The 21,769-nt window shown below is 43.5% G+C and overlaps 1 protein-coding gene across 4 annotated transcripts in view; it reads left to right on the plus strand.

The window, feature by feature from the left end:
• The window catches only part of KDM4B (lysine demethylase 4B), a 93,289-nt gene that overhangs the window by 34,393 nt on the left and 37,127 nt on the right, over positions 1–21,769 (plus strand). For all 4 annotated transcript variants that reach the window (XM_054181707.1, XM_054181709.1, XM_054181706.1 and 1 more), the window contains exons 6-8: positions 706–755; positions 3,862–3,965; positions 8,249–8,386. In XM_054181707.1, the coding sequence (XP_054037682.1) occupies positions 706–755; positions 3,862–3,965; positions 8,249–8,386 (292 nt within the window). The remainder of the gene's footprint in view (positions 1–705; positions 756–3,861; positions 3,966–8,248; positions 8,387–21,769) is intronic.

Consider the following 21,769-nt stretch of genomic DNA (forward strand, 5'->3'; position numbering starts at 1 on the left):
AATTCCACTGACATCATTATGTGTGTCATCATGTTAAACATGTTTAAGTGTATCATGGTATTTAGTTACCTCGTTATAACCTGAAGCATTGAAGACAGAAGCACTGACTGCTTCAGCCATTATGAAGAATATTTACTTTTTTGAATAAAATGAAAAGTATTTACACTGAGTTTTCTTTGAAAACGTTTATCGTAATTTGTTGTAGGTACGCCAATGTGCACAGACCCTCCTTCACACCTTTTCAGCCCATCTGAAGTTTTTAGCATGTTAATCTTTAGCACAGCCTCATGGTTTTATTTTGCAGATATCTTTATCCAGCAGAAAACATGCCTGCTGTTCCCTGCACTGATTTATTTCTGTTTTTTTTCCAGTGCTGTATCATCACTTTGTCTTCTCAATTTTTCCTTCTGTGATACTGATTTTAAAAATTGCAGGAAAATAACACACATCATATAAAATATTTAAGGACTTTTATTAAAATACCGGCTTTCTTCCATGTATTATAATTATGTGTTACTGATACCTTCCAGACTTCTAAAATGTTGGTCGTATTTCCAGATGTTAATTGTAAGTGTGCTGTGCTAAAAGTTATTCCCGCACTTGTTTCTAGCCTTCTTTTTCTGTCACTGCTTTCAGGTTGTGGTGTGATTTATTATTCTGTTTAATCTTTTTTTTTTTTTCTCTTTTGTGTTAACTTTCTCCTAGGTATGCCATACCTCCGGAACACGGCAAGAGGCTGGAACGCCTGGCCAAAGGTGAGCTTTGGGCAGACACATGGGTGTGTTCTCGGTGAAAACTCAGGTGTCGCGGTGGAGAATCCCACCCTTGATTTTTAAACAGATTTGATAAAGAATTGGCATTGAACTGGCTGTTATCATTTAATCTTGCGAGAGCTGCATGGGTGTAACAACTTCAGAGTCAGAAGACTCGTCAGTGAATTTTCCTATGAATACAGCTGTTTTCTCAAAGCCTCGGTCTTCTGACGCACCGTGACCCTAACTGAAATTGATAGAAAACGCCTTGGATTTTGAAGGATTGAGACCAAACGCTTCCATGTCCAGGAAATGGGTTTAATAAGAGACCTGTCGTTCGTCTCCGTGTGTGGTGCGAGGTGTGTCACAGAGAGGGGAGGACTGTTGCTCCAGCGGTGGGGGGTGCAGCCTGGGGGTCTTCCTGACACCCCCATGCACACGATCTGCAGGGAAGAAGGGCGGTAGGAACTGTTCTTGCTTCTTACACTGTAAATGTTACGTATACGGTATTAGCATTGATTACTTTCGGTCTTAAGCAAGTGCTTAGAAATTCAGCAACAGCATTCAGGGAGAATAGCTGGTGGGGTTCTCACTTCGCTCTCTAATGAGATGCGCTGGGTTCCGTGGCTTTCCTTTTATTCCAGCCTCATCCTCCTTTGTATTTCAGTGCAATAAAACCATCTTTAAAAAAAAAAGAGGAAAAAAAGAAAAAAGAGCAGGGCTAGCTGGAGCTGTGGTAAACTTTCGCTTCTCACTAGGCTGTCTGTAAAGTTTTGGCCTTACAAAGTGCTGTCAAAAACCTTGTGTTTGAGCCCGTGCCTCGCGTAGGAGCCTGTGGCTGCCTCCCGGCCAAGGTCTCGGGTAAGCACCGCCCGCCCCAGCACGAGCAGCGGGCACAGACTTCGGCCTCCCGTCCTTGGTATTTCTGCTCATTTCCAGTTGGTCATGCTGGAAGCTTCAGGGAAGACGTCTGACTGCAGAAGTATATATTTTTTAATTTGTTGATGTTGTGTTTGGTTTTTGTTGCTATTTTTGTTCACTTGCAAATGTTCTAGGCACTGCCCAGCTAAAAAAAGCTCCTGTCCCAGAATAATTAACTCAAAATCTATGTGTTTCATCTTCAGTGGAGCATACTTTAATAATTTAAATCTGTTGTTGAAGTTAGCGTGGCAGAAGCAGGCAGGAAAATCTGGGAAAGTGTATTCTGATGCAAAATAAAAAAAAGTTCTGATACTGTTTTTCCAGAAAGTAAGCAAATTCATAGTAATGACATTGCATGCTGACAGTCTGACATTCTATTGACTGTTCCATACTTGAATGAAAATGGGGGGGGGGACGACGTTGAAGGGAGCAACTGGTCGTGTAGGATAAATGTAGAATAAATGGGTATAAATGTCCTAGGGCATGGTAGTATTGTTTTTCTGCACACTGAGAGCCATGATCCCTAAAACCAAATAATATTGAAAATTGCTGTTCAGAAATGTTGCATTTCAAAGCTACAGTTCCGTTTAGTCATTTGCCAGGCTTTGTAAAAGGCGATAAATCCCGATGACGTGTGTTCTGTAGAGTCTGAAATACCGCACCAAAGTCTGACATCAGTAGTACTAAGTCTCTTGTCCTTTGTAACTTGTATTTGCTGATGATCAGTTTGTGAGACACGTTGACGGTTGGCAGTGTATACACCAGAAGCAAATTATCAATGATCTCGTCTTTATTATGGTTTTCTCTTGCTTAGTGCCTTTTGGAAGTTGGGATGGGTGATGTTTTGAAGCTACAACGAAGCAGTATTGCTGCTCGGGCACCCTCCCTGTCCTGGGCACCGGGGGTCTATACTGTGAAGAAGTTTACTGTGGAGAAATGAGTGTGCAATTAATATGGAAAATGAATAGCTGAGCTGTAAATGGGCTCACTGGGAGAGCCGCGGAGCCCATGGAGAGAATGTTAATGTGTTGCCATGTTATTGGTGCTAATCACTTAAAATGTGCTTCTTTATTAGTAGCTTTAATGAGAGCCACTTAAACTGTGCATTAAAAAGAGGAACTGCAGAGAGGGACGACAGGCTGGATAGCAGGCAGTCATAATTTTAATTGAAATGCTTTTAGTACGAAAATATAAGAAAACCTGGAATCCAGTAATCCTTTTCACTTTCTGAAACCCCGTCCATTATGTCTCATCAATTAGTTTTGTTTCCAGAGCCTGGGTTATTTATTTTCCTAAATGGTGATGTTTTTCAATCCCTATAAACACATAATCTGCTATTGAATCACCCACTTGGAGCGGAACATGTGGTCACGAACAAAATGGTGTTACGTTGCTTTAGCTGACACTTCTGGGAGCGAAGCGCTGGCATCAAGGGGTTTGTTCAGTTTTTACCACAATGCTAGTATTTTTAGTTATTTGTGACTTGTTTTAATGGCTCAGCGTGGATCTTGTAGCTATGGTAGAACTTCACGCTCCATCGCGCTGAGATGTTGAGTCAGATCATAGAGTCTCTGCCAGACTCGTTAGTGACCACTGTGGCCGGTGAATGAGTGTCCCTCCTTCCTTGTGATGGATACGTTTTGTTTCCTTTCTTTCTTTCGACTGAATATTATTATGCTCATTTTTTCCCTTTAGGAGTGGTATGTAGGGCAGGTTGGTCTGGAATCTTACGAGTTGTGTACCTTTTCCAGGAATGATATAGCTGCCCCTCAGAGGAGGTGTAGAAAGGACCGAGCAGTGTTTGGAGGAGGTGGTGTGTGTTTGTCACTCTTTCCTTGTCCGTATTCGGCCAAAGGGTGTCTCAGGGCTCAGGGTACTCGCCAGAACTTGAGACAGACAGGTTCTGTTTCTTAATTTGCTAGTGTTTTGATGAGATTTTGGCCAAGCTGCGTATTCCCACACGTAGAAGACTTAGACGCTCAACGTACAAGTTTCTGTCACAAAATTTATCTGGTATTTTAAACAATGAGGGATGTGCTAATTACTGACACCTTCAGTCGTATGCCTATTGTTTTTGATCTCTATAAAGTATTGAGGCAGGTTTTCGTTTTGTCAGCTTGTCTCTGCTTAAATAATGATTGGATATAATGTTCCTCTAGTGAGACTCCTCTTTTTAATGTCTCTACAGGATTTTTTCCAGGAAGCTCTCAGGGATGTGATGCTTTCCTCCGTCACAAGATGACCCTCATTTCACCCTCGATCTTGAAGAAGTACGGCATTCCTTTTGACCGGGTACGTACAAAGGATGCGTTGAAGAGACCGGCCAGTTGTCAAGGTGCACAAAGCACAGCACCCCTCTTTTAAGGAAATAATTCATTGCAAGCCGCTGGGGAGCAATTTGCTTAATTTCTAAATGCATTATTATGCTAAATGTATCCTATCGGTTTATACCAGGTGTCTGCCTGTAAATGAGGATTTGTGGTTTGGCTAAGACACTTTCTGTGAAGTGCTTCTCTTCATAAAAGCTCTCGCTAGAACTACTGTTGTCAATTCGGGACCCTCTCCAGGCAGAGGGGCAAACTCTAATGCAGTGGCTTATCAATAGGCAGCATAACTCATTGGTAATTCCTGAACGCAGACTTTTCTTCTCCTGCATCCAGTATGAACCAAAAAATCTGGAGTTAGGCGTGATGCTTCTCTGTTGTGTAAGCGTTCTTTTTACGCGAAACCAGCAAGGGTCCACAAAACTCTTAAGTCCTCTTATTTGAAATGAGAGGTCATGTTTATTTGGTATGATCGTTTTAATATGCTTATTCTTAAAGTCTTCTTGCAAGAAGTAAATCTCCTCAGCCAAGCATGCTTACCATGGCTTTAGTATCTGTGCAGCATCAGTCACACAGAGCCCGTCCTGCCGGAATGGCCAAGGACAGCCTTTGGATGTGGGGAACGGGATTGAGCTGGAGGCACCAGGACTCTGAACTCCAAGGGGAAGCATCAAAGAACCCCTGATTGTAACTGATTGCATCTTTTCCCCATCCCCTTTGCATCACCATCTGTAGATATTATGGCCATCTTTTTCTAAGAAAGAACTCTCAAGTTCTGATCTTTTTCAGCGTGTTTTCGCTAGAGTTAGTCCACCTGAGACAGTGTAGCATCTATTTGATGAGCCTGGGTATTCCTTGAGATGGAAGTAAAAGATCTTGGCTCTTTTTGTAGCATCAAAACTATGAATTCATTCAATTTACTGCTCCGGAGACTGTTTCATTTTTCCTAGTGGAAGGCTATGATGAATGAAATTTGAAGTGTGATCATCTGCCTTGTCAGATGAGCTTGCTGTCAGTGCAGGGGAGGCTTGCACGAAGAAATGTGGTGCTTATGATTCAAGACGGGTGGCCAGACTTGGCCTAGCTTGCGCATGAGGGTTGATATTAAATTGTTCATAGAGAGCAACAAACTGTTTTTCTTGTAATTCTATCTGTGGAACCTAGATCCCAAGGGTGAAAACGCAGCTACCTGCTACACATGGTTGAAAATAGTAACAAAAATACCTAATTGTGGGATCTGATTTTTTTTTTTTGTGAGGATTTTCGCTTTACAACTTTCAGGAAAGTGGATGTGGGGATTGGAATATGGGATGCATCTCAGTTTAGTGCATAGATGCCCCTCTGAGAAATGACTTTTGATAGAGGATAAAAGGGATTCTCTATCCTGACCATCCTCAGAAAAGAGTACAAAAACTGTAGCCAGTGCAAGCTCCTGAAAAATCTGTCTGACCTTATCTTTATTTATTGGCCTGAACTGTGAAGTTTAAGGATTTCTTATGCTTCTTTCTGCTTCAGTATCAGTTGAACGCTGTCTTGATACTTCTCGCAGTGTTTTCCTGGTGAAGTTGCTTTAGCCAGAAGCCGAGTGGTGCAGTAGTTGCTGAACAGAGCCTGAAAAGCACGCGTTGCTTATCTAGAGAGGCTCGAAATAATGATTTAAAAAGTACCCGTTGGTGCACACTAGCTGTTCTAAATGAAGTTTGCCATGCGATCCTCTGGTGACATGCAGTCGTCCTGCGGAATGGAGGAGAATCGGAAATGGGAATTAATTTCTGCCGTTTCGTTCCAGCAGCGTGCTCGGGCAGCGCTCTGGGCTCTGCCAGAGGGCAGAAAGCGACGGCAATTCTTGCAGGACTTCAAATGTTTGAATGTTGTGGGTGGGCATATTTTTCTCCAGAGTAATACATTGTTATATGTTTGCTTTTCCATCTATCTGACTAGTAATTATACACTAAGTGATTTCTGATCAATAACCAACCGAGAGCAGCAAAGGAGTTTGTAAACAGGCAACAGAGGAAAACTTTCCTCCCAGGCTAATCCCAAGTCAGCTTTACTGAGCTGTACGGTGATAGGGATGGAGTACAAAGTGGTTTAAATAAGGGGGTTTGTAATTTATTGCTTGGGGAAAAGTCTCTTCCTGCTTAGCTGGGCTTCCCACTATGAATCTTCCCACTGTGATTTGTGACATGAAGGTTTTTTGCAGATTGATGTCTGGTGTCTCCTTCATACTGAGTGTACGTAGAAGCCTTTAAAATACGCGCTATCTGAAAGCTAAGAATCTGATTCTTGTCTCCCTGTTTCTTACAAAAAACATAGAGGAGACCAATGTACACCCAGAGGACTGTGTTACTGTCACACCCAAACCTTTTAAAGGAAGGGGGATTATTAACGCGTTACTTAAATGTAATTCCCAGTCCTGATTTATGGAGTGTGGGGGGAGTGTGTTTTTTACGACAGCTTCTCTCTCCTCTGTGGCGCTCCCTGGAAGGATGTTTTTAAGTGTAAAAAGGAGGAGGAGATCTCTTCAGTCGGAGCAGCCTATATCTGAATACCTCCTGTCCTGAAATAGTAGCTTTTGAAGGAGGATCGCTATTATTCAGAAACAGTGAAAGTGTGCCGTCTTTCTTTAGAAACAGAGATAGGATCCCTTCATCTACAGTCTTGGCAGATTTCAATGAAGTGAATAGGCACGCATTTATAAATCTCTATAATGGTATTTACTTCTAGAAAAAAAGAAACAGATCAATACTAGGGCTTTTTAATAATTAAAAATGTGTATTTCTGTAATCTCCTATTGATTTCTCCATTTATTCTTCAAGAGCTTGCAGAAGTCAGTAAATTTAGGGCTTTCTCCATGAGTGGCAGTTTGTGCTGCCTTTCCTTCAATAGTTATTACTTTTCTGCATGGCCTATCCATCATCTTGAGTGCTTTCTAATTTATTGTACGGATAATGTTGACAGCAGTGACATGGAGGACATACACTGTGGGCTTGAAATGAAGACACCAGGATGTAGATTTCCTGACAGAAACATAATCTTTCCGTCTTCTGAAGTTAGCAATCTACCACTCTGCTTTGATTTATGGAGGGGGCTGGGTGGGAGAATGCTCCGTGAGGCTGGGTACAGGCTGGACTTCAGCGCCTCTCATCCCGAAATACTGCAGAAGCTTCTTGGATTATCACACCAGTTTTTATTCTTTCTTTTTTTTTTTTTTAATTATTCTGCTAATGTCTGTTTACATTTTCTGTTTGGACCCATCCTTGGTGCGAGTTCTGTGAAATCTCTGCAGGCTCTGACCTGCTCTGGTGTGAGTTAGGGCTGGTGGGAAGGAATCCCGATGGAGATGTTTGGCATGTGACTGCTAGGAAAGGTCTGTCAGCGCTTCTGGGTTGGAAAGACAGGGAAGGTCAAATTTTGCCTCTTTCCTAATCCCTAGAAGGGAGGTGCTGTCGCATGCTTGCTCGGAGAGCTGGAGTGGCAGGATTGCTCCAAGCGCGTTGTATCACCACGAGTTGCTCTTAGGATCTGTGCTATACTGCAACAATTAAATTGCTTTTTTCCCCAATGTCTTCTTTGCATAAGATTTAAAAAGAGAGTTTTCTAGAAGCATCGCAAATTGATTGACCTCTGATTACAGCTGTCATCTTCAGGGTTTTTAAACCTTATATTAATAATGTCCGTAATGCTTAGTGTTGTTTTAATTTTAATTAAGTAGATGAATGGTGGGCTGTAATTTTTAGGTTGTATGACTTACGGGTGAACAAACGGGAGTGAGACAGATAAATGTGAGTGGGGAAAGAGATGCAGTGAAAAGTAACATACTTTGGTAGGAGCCCGCAATGTAGAGTGCGTGCGAGGAGGGAAATCCAGTTTCCTTGGCTCCACTAGCGTGGTGGTGGGAGTGCAGGTTTGGACTTACCGTGAGCTGAAGTGGTCACTATCTAAAGATTTATTGATCTTTTGGAATGTTGCACCCTGCGACCCTTTTTGTAACTGGAGCCTGTGAGTCTAAATAGTTCAGTTCTTGTGGCCCCTTCCATCCATTGAACTGTCTTTTTTCCTTAGTAGAAATACTTCAGAGTTTCTGCAGTTAACAAGAAATTGTTTTGGGTTTAGCCAAGAGTTGGCAGTGACTATTCTGCCTAGACTCCAGTTGAGAGAGATTTAACCAGGGAATTTTTTTATAGGTCTCTGTTCTCAAGCTGCTACTTCAACTGATGTGTGGGGTACCTCTTCCTTTCTGTTTTTCAGATCACCCAAGAAGCTGGAGAGTTCATGATTACGTTTCCTTATGGTTACCACGCTGGCTTCAATCATGGCTTCAACTGTGCTGAGTCGACCAACTTTGCCACTTTGCGATGGATTGACTATGGAAAAATGGCAACGCAGGTAGGTGTCTGTTGGGATGAAGGGTTATTTCAAACCGCTCACGAAATACAAAGGAACGAACGGGAGACATAACCTTAGGAGCAAAATGGAAAGTGCCTTTGTTTCGGCAATGTGCTCTTTCATTTTGCCGTGTTGCTGTTTTATGCCTGTTGATAATTTGTGTTATTTTGAGGGCATAGTAATGACTTTCTCAAATGCTAGATGGTCCGTACACCTTGTGAAGAGGTGGTTTTGGGACTAGTAAGTTAGGATTTGTTTTCTGATGCATCCAGACTGCATTTCACAGTGAATAAGGTGAGTGATGTAACTGAATACAATTCATTAGGTACACACTGAAGGGGAAGGAATAAGCTGGAAATACTTTTAAGTTTTAATAAGACTGTGGTGATAACCTTCTGAAAATATCTGAATTTCTCTAATCTACTCACTCACTTAAGTTTGAAGAGGAGAGTCATGCTGAAGTGACTTTGTGTGACTATTTCTCGTTGGGGCGAATTTCTTGGATGTTTTGTTACTTTTGACAGTTCTGAAGTCAGTGACGGTTTTCATGACAGCACGCGTATTGCATTCTCTTGTTTGTAAGTGTGAAGTGTAACTGATCAGCATGACTGATTCCATAGGATCTGTGAATTTTTAAATTGGGGCTCAGTTCTACGTAGTCTTTGGGGAAAGGATAAATGATTACAGAGGGGGTAGCGTTTGAAAATTGCCCCAGATGTTCCTTTCCAGAGAGGCAAACTTAGTTTTCACTGTAGAATAGCATTTATAATATCTCCTTCGCTCATTTTTCTTGTCAGCTCAACTTAACTCTGTAGCTTTTGTAATGCATCCTAACGCTTTCTTCTGGACAAAACCAAGTCTGTTCAAAGTGGACTGCACGCACATCTGTGTCTCGGTCTGTGGAACGACGTGGTGATGTCTGGTTTTCCTTTGCAACGGTTTATATTCTGAGAGCAGTAAACGGTAGATGATTACTGAATGGTGGCCCTGGGATCCTGCGGTCCTTGGCAGCCCCCTCTTCAACCTGACACCTTTTCGCTGTAATGCCTTCGGTCATTTTTGAGCTGAAACTTTCTGCACAGAATTATATTCAGTAGCGATCAAAGTTGTGTGTTAATCAGCCTGAGTGGCCGCTTTGTGACTAATGTGAGTCCCTTTCTTTTTTTTGTTTCTGGAGGCTAGTGCCAGCGCTGGCACTGCAGGCTTCAAGGGAGCTTACAGAATCACAAAAAGACCCCATGCTGTTTCTTCCTATTTTTCCTTTTTAATAAGGGAACATCATTAACCCAACTAGAAAAGGAAGATGGTTGTCACCCCAGAGGACCTTTTTTCCTGATTTTTCCCGTCTTTGGTATTCTATATCCCCCTCTCAGCAACTGCAGGCAGGCCGTCTTTGACTATCCAATGCCACAATAATTGTTGCCTGAGCAGCTCATCCCACGGAAAGCAAGCTCAGCCCATCGGGTTCCTGAAAGTGTCTGTCTTGTTGGTTTTTTTCAGGTAATGCTCAGCCCACAGTTTAAAGGACTCCACGGTTAGCCAACAGATTTGGCCTTCGAGCTCTCTCCTTTTCTAAAATAAAGAAATAGATTTTATTATTTAATTTCTGCAACTACAGTGGTATAAAAGGATCCTCTGGTGGGCGTGCTAATGGCTGGGCCATGAAATATAAAAATGAAATATGCCATGAAATATAAAATACACCAACTCACTGTGCCAGTGGGGTGACACCTCTAAATTGCTAGTAATGGCAACAGAAAAATCCTCATGCTGAAAAGTTATGTATTTGTCTTCTCTGTCCCCAGCAATAGTTCAATAGTGAACCCTCCGTTGGTGTTTGTAATCCCTTTGTGTCCCACCGAGGCCGTAGCCCAGACTCCGTGGCAGTAGCCGTGGCTCCGGGGCCGGGTGGAGTGGAGTTGTGCCTTTGAGTTTGTTCTGGAGTTAAAGGGATGGTAAGAAAAACCCAGAACCGTTAAGAGGCCTCAAAACAGCGTTAAGTGTCTTAAATGCAAAAATAGCCAAGCAAACTTGGTTTGAAAATTTTAAAAATCATGTTTGTCTGCTGTGACCTTGTATACCAGGTTTATCTGTAGCAAATGGTCATGGTATTATACCCCAGAAAATGGGGTTTATCATGGAAATTCTGACAGACCCTTAACTACAGCAGTGCCAGCAGGCACCACTCTAATATTAAAAGCAATTTTGGGTTCAGCCATGTGTTCACAAACAAGTGACATTTGGGAAGTGCAGTTTTAGATTGAGCCTCCATGCTTACATTGTTAAGCAGTGTAGCGTGAAATTACTGAACAAGCAGCATAGAGAGCTGTGAGCAAACCTAGGGAGAGAAAGTTGAAGTGTGGAAGGAGACGCCCAATTTATTTCCATTGCACTCGGTGACACTTGTCTGTTCAGAGATTTCCATTTAATATTGCCTAAACCACGCACTGCATACATGTTAATTAACCCTTTGATACCTTACTGTCGGCTTCCAGATGAGGTGTGAATGCTGTTACACTGTAAGGGCAAAAGGTTTGTTTAAATCTCATTTTAAGTTAAACAGGGACTTAATGAAATATCAGCAGAGTGTGTGCACTCGAGCTGCCCGCACGTTTGTGGAGAGAGACATCCTGGAGTGTGTGATTTTTTGGTTAACTACTGCAGGTTTACTAAATTTTAAAAATAGGTATATTGATTTCTGTGCTCTCAGGGACAATTAGATTAGCCTTGCCCACATCAGAGCAGGGTTTTTTTTTCTTGTCACATACTCGTTTATAAAGTTCTTGGAAGCTCTCGACTGGGTGGCACTCTGCATGTTCACACTCTTACCGTGCCGGAGCCGTCGGCTGGAAGGCGATCCGTCTCCTTTCCTCAGGTTAGCAATGCGGATAGCTTGTCCTACCAGTACCCAGGAGATTGGTGACAAGGTAAGGTTCAAAATTAGCTAGTTGTAACGTTCTCCTGGACATCATCCTGGGGATGAAATTTGGATTCCGCTCTACTGAGAGTGATAGATGTCAACAGCGTAACGTAAGAGAGAGCTCGCGCAGGAAGGTAATGGCTCACCTCGGAGAAACATAGACAGAGCCGTGCTAATTGCCTGCCAGATGGAGGAGATGTTCTGCTAACCACAGCAGAACCTGCCGAGGCTATAAAAACCACATAATAACCAGGCTGAAGCTTAAAGATCAACTTCGTAGACATTGGTTCTGCTCTAATCGTAGAATAAGGATCAGCACTGGTGGAATAAAAAGCAATGGCAGCGGAGTTTTGGAGGAAACTGATAGTGGGTAAATATGCTTGTATCTGTGTAAACTTGTAACCAGGATTTACAGGTGCTTAAAAATTCAAGTGGAAATTGGTTTGGTGAATACCCAAGTGAATAAACCAGCTTTTTGAGAAGCTAGTGAGAGGTTTTGGAGTCTCTTTCAGAACTGCTTAGGAGAAGTTAATGAGAAGGAACTGGAAGGGTGTATGTATAGCAGTAACTAGGGCATGATGCTGGGCTTCATGTCTTTAGAAGGAGGTTGTAACTGTTGCTGACACTTAGCCTCTTATTGTAAGAACATACTGACCAGAACTTCTTTATTAACTAAATATAGGGCCAATACACAGAGATACATTTGTGCCTTCATCTGTGCCAGATGGCTCAGGTGGGCCATTTGAGAGCTGGTGGCTTTTGGCACATGTGTTACCACAAACGTTCAGCAGAATTCTTTGGTTCATCTCTAGGTTTGCCCTGGTCTTGTTTGAGCTTTTTAATTACAGCAGGTGCCAGCCCCGATTTGCTGGTCCCTCTAATAATTGCTCCTCCAGCCTCAGTGCTGAGTGCTGGTATGTGACAGACAAAATTCATGTCATCTCTCATGATGTGTATAAATCCTCAGGACTGATTACTCTCTATTCTTAGCAAATGTCAATCTCCTTAGGTTCAGAGGAAGGGTATAACATTCTCCTTTACTTCACGTCTTTAATTATATGGTGGTGCACCACTGGGAAATAGATGTCTTGCCTACAGCTGGACATTGTGCCCAGAAGTGTAAGAATTAACAGCTCTGTAACTGTTATCCCATTTATTGTCAGTGTAAGTGTCTCCATCTGTCCTCAAGGAACCTTGTGTTGCAGCTGACTTCGTTCCAGTCAAGGTGACTTTGAGGCCAACCACAGCTTTCCTGTTCCACCTGATCTGTGGGAAACGCTCAGCAGGAACAGCACATCTGTCCCTCTTGTCTATGGGTGGGAGAGAGACCTTCAGTTCATCTTGGGGCTCCCATAGATAATCCCGGTGTGCTGTCACTAGGTCTTTCCAAATACGTGATGGGAATTCATTTCAGTATTCTTCGGGGAGATCAAAATCTGGCAGGGAATGCCTTTTTTTTTCTTTTTTTTTTTCCTTAAGATGCAGTCCTGTTTGACTAACATGAGAATCAATCTGTCAGACTGTGCAAAGTAAAAAAAAAAAGATCAAGAAGAAATGAGTTAAAAGGGTTTTTCGTAGCTTTGGAAATCCTGGCACAATACTTCAGGAGTCAGCTGTAATGCAAATACTCTGCTTTAGACCTGAACATTACTGGTCAAAAAATACATTTGAGTAGGGGTGGTTTTATTTCTATATACTGTAGTTAATGTTTACCTGCATAGGCAGAGCCTAGAAAATTAGGGAGAAATATTTTCCTTTGCAATCCATAGTTGGAGTTCTTCAGTCGTTTGTCTTCCATTAACTCTTCGTCGCGGTTGTTTTTTTTCGATTTGGTTGTTGAAGAAGGCCTGGCGAGTGAAAGGCTGTGAATGGTAATTTTCACTCCTTACCATCAGGGTTTTTCTTCTTTTTGTTTTGCTACCTGAGCCTGCGGTTCCTTTCTGCGTTACTGGTTTGATTCACTTTGTTCCTGAAAACTCTTGGAGGCAACCATCAATGGACACAGGGTCTTAATAGCTGTGCATTTGACTAAACAACCGTTTTAAACCCAAGTGTTTCAGTAAAGTGTCCTTCCTGAAGTCGAGGTGCCCTCTAAGTCTCCTGGTTTCAAAAAGACACTTTCAGAGTGTACAATTTTACAAGACATTCACGTGTACCTCACAGGTCGGCTTTTCTATTTCTTTTGCAAACTGGACTGGAAATAAGTGGATGGGAGGGGAACAGTTTCTTGCACTTTCGTTTATATTAATAGCAGACACTCCTGGATGGTAACATCTGTGTTACTATCGGTTGACATTTTCATACCTTCATTTTATCTCCTGTTTACTCCAGAGAGAGTGCTGGAATTATCTATCTCAATATAAAATGGGGTCAAGTTGCCCTTCCTTCCCAAATCCTACATTTTTAGTTCTGAAATAAGTAACTTGTCTCCTCCCGCGCAGTATTCCCGCACACCCTCTGCTCCGGCGCCGCTCGGTCCCGCTCTGCTGCTCCGTCCTTCCGCGGGGGAGAAGGGGAGGACACAAAAGACTCCTCTGTTTGGATTTTACCGATATACAAAGGCGTCTTCAAGAGAGGTGCCTTTTGGATCTCAGTCTTTTACATAGTTTATTGCTTCTGAACCCTCTCCTCACATTTTTTTTTTGTTGTAATATTGGAATAACAGATCTCACATTTACATTTGGAGTATTTGTGATTTAAAGTTGTCTAGCATATAATTTTCCTTGTAAAATTGCAGCTTACTTCTTACTGTTCAGGTGTTAGTAGCAGATTGTCTCTTAAAAGATGTCCTTATTTTCCAAGAAAATGAAATTCATGGGGTTTTTGCAGAAGCTCTGTGGTAATATTGTAAAATTGGTCTTTGAAGTAAGGGAAATCAGAATTGCATTTTTGCATTACTTTGCATGTATACCTTAACTGACTCTAATGAGACCTTTTAAACTTAGAATGCATAAAAAAGTCTATTATGGAATTGCATTTCCATAGTTTATTTTTGTCAGACAGATTCAAAATTGCTCTTGTACAAAATCTTCCACCTTTTTTTTTTTACTTATTTTCTTCTATTATTTGTAAACATCCCTAATACCTTACTCTCAACAAAGCACTGATTCTGTGCAATAAAGAGGAATTTTTACAGTATTTTTCATGCTAAGATGGAGAGGAGACAGTTATTTTTGTGAAACTGTCTGGAGTTTTGTTTTCTCAGCCCTCTTCCGAGATCCTCTTCAGAAGTACTGATTGGGAGGTTGCTTGTCATCATTTTTGTTAATGAAGAAAGGACAATTATATTTCTGTCAGCAGAAAAAATACACCCTGGGGGTTTCCAGGATTTCAGTCCTTGGGATGCCCGGCTGGAGCTGCACCCAACGACAGACGTCCGTGCGGATGGATGAGCGCTAAGCAGGAACCTGCTGGGAGCCTGAGGAGGCCCCGGAGATGCCGGGAGGGCTGGAGCCCCTCTGCTGTGGGGACAGGCTGAGAGAGCTGGGGGGGTTCAGCCTGGAGAAGAGAAGGCTCCGGGGAGACCTTCCAGCCCCTTCCAGGCCCTCAAGGGGCTCCAGGAAAGCTGGAGAGGGACTCTGGAGCAGGGAGGGGAGCCATGGGACGAGGGGGAAGGGTTTTATACTGAAAGAGGGGAGATTGGGATGAGATATTGGGAAGAAGTTTTTCACTCTGAGGGTGGTGAGCCCCTGGCCCAGGGTGCCCAGAGAAGCTGTGGCTGCCCCATCCCTGGAGGGGTTCAAGGCCAGGTTGGACGGGGCTTGGAGCAACCTGGGCTGGTGGGAGGTGTCCCTGCCCAGGGCAGGGGGTGCCACTGGGTGGGCTTTAAGGTCCCTTCCCACCCAAACCAGTCTGTGATGCTGTGATCTTGCCTATCCCTTCTGGATGTCCTGCCCTTGAGAAGGGGCATCTGAGGGACTACGTCCAGAATGTAATGATAAACCGTTAAGGACAGCAAATGGGACGTTTCTGCCTTGGGGCAGGTGTCTTCAGGCAGCTCAGCCTCCTTCTCTGCTCAGTGTTTGGGGTAACACTTGGAGCGCTGAACTGGGAAGGATCTGGTTTTTTTAACACAGATTTTTTTTAAACAGACTAGTCCTTTTTCTGCTACTCAGCCTAATTTACATTAGGTTAATTACTGCAAGGTGTAAAGCATGCTGTTCTTGACTTTTTGAATGCTGCTTAGTAATGACTTTGCCAGCTCAGGGTGGCTCTCCAGGAGCCTGTGACGGAACCTGCCGGCTCTCTGGGGTGGAAAGCCGCCCCGAGCCCGTGCTGTCCTGGTGCTGCCGCGTTGACAGTCTCCCATTCTCTCCCTGCCTCGCTAACCCTGTGATTTATAGCGCGGAGGTTGTGGTGTGCTTTGTGGCCGCAGTAAATAGCGATGTGAAGAATGTGCTCCCTGCAGCTTATTCGTTCGGCTTCTCTGTCACCCGGGAGTCCCTGATAAAGTCTCCCAGCCCCAATCATTCATGTGTCAGAGCGGAGGCTTAAGGGTCATCTGGCTTTGGGGATGCTGGTGTGGCAAGGCCATCAAAAATCCCTCTTAAAAGCTGCCGTAGCATTGTGCGTTCCTGTCCAGCTGGTGCTGCTCCGTCACGATTGCTTCAGGGGTGACACATGGGAGCGCAGACAGGAGGAAAGCAGAGCAGGCGTACTTCCACCTAGGAATAAATAACTAAATAGTGTGTTCTGTTCTGAATTGCGGAAACGGTGGACTCTGAAAGGCAGTGTAGAAGTTTAAGTAGTTGTGAATTGACATTACGCTTTCCCGTCAGGTACTTTCCTTTTGATGTCCTCCACAGAGATTCCTTTTGCCTCGACAACGTTTTTCACCCTTCTGCCTCTTCGCTTTGTGCATGAAGAACACTTTAAAAATAAAGCCCACTATTTATTATAGAGCATTGAGAATAGATTGCTTATTAACAGCCTCTTTTATTTATTTTTTTTTCAGCTCCATTTTACTTCATTATTTGCCTTTCCTGATAGTCATGCTTCTAATTTTCTTCCAGCTTGCTTCCCTGGTGGCAGTGAGCGGTTTCAGGGTTTTCCTGGGGTGGCTCAGAGCTGGGCGCTTCCTAATCTCAGCCATCAGGATTCACATCTTGCTCCTGCTCGGTGCTCACCAGGCTCTGTCACTGCTTCCGAAATACCTGCAGGTGGGCCTAGATTATTCCAGGGAAGAGACAGAAGCGCTGTATTTGGTGTGCAGTTTTGCAGAGGGGTCTCGATTGCTGTTTCCTCAGCAAGGCGGAACATCTTGCCTCCTTTATTTATACATCAACCCTCCCTTCGTTCTAAGTTGTAACATTTGGAGTTGCAAAAAATGTATTTCAGCTTCGTATCCTTTTGAAAAATGTTACTGAAGAACACTTGTTATTAGCAGGGGAAAGAATTTCATTGTGCGCTAGAAGCAAATCTTGCGCTGTCACTTTAGACACCGACACTTCATATTGCACCAAATGTAATTATTCATGTTTCTGCAAACTGCCTGTAGATCTCGGTTGTCGTACACAGACAAGGGATACAAAATGGTGGATTTTACTACTTCATCTCTTGGTTTACGGGTGTGTAACCCAGCACAGCGTTCGCTTTGCTTTTTAAAAGAAATGAATAAAAAGCAGACGATCAAACAGGAGGATAAAAGGATAACTTTAGTCACTTAGCAAGAGTTGTCTCGTGGGGCTGTCACTTCAGAGCTGTAGATCTTCCCCACGCCGCGTCGGTTCGTGCTCGCTGCTTGCTTCACGCGTGACCTGCTGAAGTGACACGCTGTCTGCCGCCCAGAGAGCGCGCTGGTGGGCTTCTCTCACCCACCGCAAGTCTTGTGATGCAGAAGAAATAATACCTTGGGATAAGCTCAGAATGATGTTCGCTACATCATAACCACTGGATAAAAGTCTTATTTTGTTTATCCCTGGTGCTGGAATGAGTCTGTCAAAACAGGACTGGTTCTTCATTGAACCCCCCCGCCTGGCGTGCTGCCGGGAGCACTGAATTCCCTTCTGTGCTCTTTCAGCCTTATCAGAGACACGGACCTCGGGACCCCCCCCGAGGTGATCCTCCCCCCGCCCCGCGCTGTGGTGGTGTTTGTCTTGCAGCAATGAGGATTGCGTTTATTTGAGATAGATTCGGGAGTCGTCGGCATCCTTACAGGTGCGGTCTACAGAATAGGCAAAGATAAAAAAGAATTCTGGCAGAGGTTGCAAAATAGCTTTGCCAAAAAAGAAAAAAAAAAAAAAAAAGAAGAAATAATCTCTATGTGACGTATCAGCAGAAGCCTGATGCCAGTTGGGATAGGTTGTTATTTTATTTGCCTAAAACAAAGCATGTCACATAGCATTTTATATCTTGAACCACAATCCTTGTTCAGAATGGAGAGGAGCGGGGTAAATCTGACTCCCCAGCTAACGCCACTTGCCCGACTCCTCTGCCCACAGAAACCGGCACGGAAGCTGAGGAAGCAAGTTAAGGAAGCTCACAGACAGCGTGCCCTGCAGCCGGGGACCGGGGGAGGCCTTGGAAATCTTCACCTAATTGTTTTGTTTATGAAACTCTGTAGAGGATTTCCAGTGGGTTTCCTAATGAACTGGTTTGTTGTTGAGACTTAGGGCAATGCTGGTAATTACGCTAGAAACAGGGGGTCAAGACTCATCTTCTTTCCCACAAGCTTTCAACTACCAACCATTAAACACACAAACTATCCATTTTATGTTCTTCTCCTCAGTTTTAACTCCTCATTTGCTTGTGGAATATCTGCCACTCCTCTTTCAGGCACTTTGCCATTTGCGTGCCTTTGTCACGTTTGAAGCCTTGGCTGTCAGCGTTGGCGTCGATGTCCAGGGTCCCAGCGGAAACGGAGCCTTGGGCTGAGTGGAAGGAAGATTAACCCGGAGCCCAGACGGGTTTGTTCTGTCGTACTGGGTAACTAGGTCTCAAGTAAGACGTCTGTAATCCGGTAACAAACTGGATAGCTGTTTAGGAGTATTGTACTGGGAGGACTTGGTGTTTCTCCCAACAGCTTGAACTTTATACCTTGTCCAGGGAATTTATGGAGAGGAGTTCAGGATAGCTGTCTGCGTCAGCAATACGTGTTCCTGGAATATACGGCAAGAATTTTTTATCTGCCTTTTGAACGTCTTTCTTTCCCAGTAACTTGCTTTTAGGCTTCATTGTTACGAAAAAGCGGATAGAAAAGCTTTAAGCAAAGATTGTGGTCTGGCATTTAACGGTGGCATAATAGCTGCAAGAACTTCAACTTTGAGCGTGTTGGCTTTTCTTACATTTAAATTTCCATTAAGGCAAAGCGGGAGGCCAACTGAGTCTTACACAGCTGCGCAGAGGGCCCCGATCTCATCTAAATGTGAGGGGCTTTTCCAGGAGAACCAGAGGTGCCAATTTACATACATCATTTTTGTGACTGTTTCTACTTAAGGAGAAGGGTTATTTTACATTAACTTTTTATATGTTATGGAACAGATGGGTTCAGTTTAGTGTTAATATCTTGGAAGTGAGGGAAATATCCTTACAAAAATGACACTGAGGGTTGAGGTTGAATGGGGCTGCATTTTTCTATATATAATTTCATTTTATTACTGCAAGGAGACAGTCTTTTTATTTGGCTGTTATTTTATATAGACCTATTAGTGTTTTTATTTTAAAAAAATTGCAAATAAGATAACGGTTACGCATTCAGTAGCCACAAATTTCCCACTATAGGTCTTTGAGTTATAATTGATGAGACAGGGTTCCTGGTGTGGTCGGATATTTTGCCACAGTCTCCAACTTGAGTAGCAGATAATAAAATAATAAATAGAGGAAGAATGTTGGGTTTCTGTGTTTGAAAAGCGTTCACTGGGTGTATTTCCTCATAGTATTTTCGTATATGCTTAGATTGTAAGTTGCCTTTGCATGTTCTTATCCTGTATGATGAACAAGGTCATTAGCTTATGAAAAAGGAGAGATAAGGCCAGGAAAAGCCTTCAGAAAATGGAACTAATTAAGTTCCTGCGGATTTGGTGAATACGGAGGCTCCTCTTGGCTTCTTGCAGTTCTGGGTCTCACATCCCTTGTAACCCTAAAACTGGTTTGATTTTTGTTTTGGTTTTTCCCACACCCATTTTCAGAACTTGCAGTTGACCCTTGGACATCCTGGTTATGAATATTCTGTTGTTTGTTCTGTTTATTCTGTCGCTCTGGCAGCCTCGCTGTTCCTGGTCTGGCTACCAAGTGGGCGACCATAGGGCAGAGACATGAAGATATTTGATTAGATCTCAGAGTTCCTTACATTTCTCAGCTGTCATTTTGACCTGACAGGCGTATCCTTCATGTTGCCGTTTAGTCACGGTCTGTGCTTTGGGTGACCCCATCGCTCTTAAATCTTTCGCAGGTTTACTGGTACGTGGGAGTCCTGTGAGTACCTGGATCGGGGCTTCATGGTTCGGTTTTGCCTCATATAAAGGAAATGAGGTTTCATATCTCGCCTTAGTGGGGGTGTTTCAGTGTAGGCACGTAACTTTTATTTTTTGTGTTTCTATGAAGTTCTATAATGGAATATGAAAGTGTTAGAATTTGAGAGGGGAAAACAGAATATGGAAGGACGTGTTCTGCAGCAATGAGGATGGGGAGAGGCAGCGGCGGGGGCGTAGGCATAGTGTCTCCTAGGAAATACGTGTGTTTATGACCACAATTAAATGCTTTGAAAGAAATATGACCGTATATGGAAGCGGAGGCAATAGGTGGAAATGGATACTGTTGACAGGGAAACACAAGCTTGCTATTTTTGACCTGCTGTAATGGAATACGGCAGGTAATTAATTGCAAAGGAAATTTCTTGCCCTTCTGTACCCACTTTCTCCTCCCTCTCCCAGCCATCACACACACGCACATTCCCTCTTGTACTTGTACTGGAAGCGTCTGCTGTATTAAGCAGTGTCAGAGGGAAGGGTGTGGGAAAATACCCTGGCCATTACGGGAACGTGAATGTGACACAAGTGCAGCAGCTGAGGAAATACAACTGCGTGGTTCAGAAGGAGCCCCAAAGGAAAGAAGCTTTGTAAATTATTCATGGTTTCTAGTGTGAAAGCAATAAAATTAAATTAAAATTGAAATATAAACATCCATCACGTTAGATTTGTGTAAAGAAATGAACTTGGCCACGGCAGGTTTCTGGTGGTGTGGTACGCTGTGATTGCAGCCCAGTGCCATCCCCCTGAACAGCATCCAGATAGCTCTGTATGTGGTTTCTCGATAAGCTGCGTATACTTCGTGTTTTTGTGAGACTCTTAAGCTGGCGGTGGCTGGAGACCTTTAGACCCGTCTGACTCGGGATTTGCACCACTTGATTTGAAGGCATTGACATCTGCGTGCAGCAGCGTGTTGGTTCTAGGTTAGGATCGGAAAGTGGACTGATCTCCTTTTAAGCCATTTTTCATAGTCTGTAAAGGCAGAGGAGGTCAATCTCCATAGCTCATTGATGGTGTGTGCTGTGGGATGCTCTTCTGTATTCCTTTTCGTAGCAGCGCACAGGTGCTTTTAAAATTTCTTTAGGAAAAGTGATTGAAAATCTGCTCAATACAAATCCCTTAAGCCAGTATTGATGGAGGTGCCGGTGAGAAGCTTCTGCCTGGCCAGGAATTTGAAGCATGAGTACCATCTGTGCTCCTGCCGGTCTTCGGCCAAATTGCATTTCCAGCCTTTCTGTCCTGCGCTATTTTTCATTAAATGAATTGAGTTTTCCTGAAAGTGCCTGTCCATAAATACTCCTTCCCACTCAGCGTGCTGGGGTTATTGCGGCTCTCCCAGGCAGAGCAGAGCAGAAGGCAGCCAGCGTGCTCTGCAAAACGAACATCAGGAGTTGGGAGGGAAGTGGGACGGCCAGGAGGGGTACAGAAGGACTCTCTTCTCTCTCATTCAGTGGCTTCTTAACTGGGGCCATAAATCTTTTAATAATGGTAGTGAAAAATGAAAGGAGAGAGGGGACAAGCGAGTTTAATTTCATGCATTTCTGCTAAGAGAAAGGATAGAGTAGTTTTGAAAAGGTGTGGAAGAAGGGTGAAAAAAAAAGTCCTGCAAAGTGACTCTAATTCTCCCATCCTCCACTCGAAGCCGAAAAGCAATTCAGTGCCAGCGCACAGCAAGCAAAGCTTTGCACCTTAGCGCAGAACTAAAGGGGGCTCAGCTTTCCACATACAACTGCAAAGCTGCAGCCTCAGGCGGGCGCTGGCGTATCGCGGTGTCCTTTTCAGTCCCGCACCTTCTTCTGGGTTAAAAGTTGATGAAGACTAGGTGCTCATTCGGGCTGATATGTGTGTCCTGGGTGAGAATCCTCTTGCTGGACATGGTCTGTCAGTGCTGTGCTTCATCAGAGCAAATGGATGTCCAAGTAAAAAACCTGTAAGTTGTCTTTCTATAGGCGTGTATGATGGCAGGGGTGTAATTCCAGAGGTTAATTTTAATGACCG

This window comes from Rissa tridactyla, chromosome 22 (assembly GCF_028500815.1).
Source record: "Rissa tridactyla isolate bRisTri1 chromosome 22, bRisTri1.patW.cur.20221130, whole genome shotgun sequence".
Taxonomy (NCBI): Eukaryota; Metazoa; Chordata; class Aves; order Charadriiformes; family Laridae; genus Rissa; species Rissa tridactyla.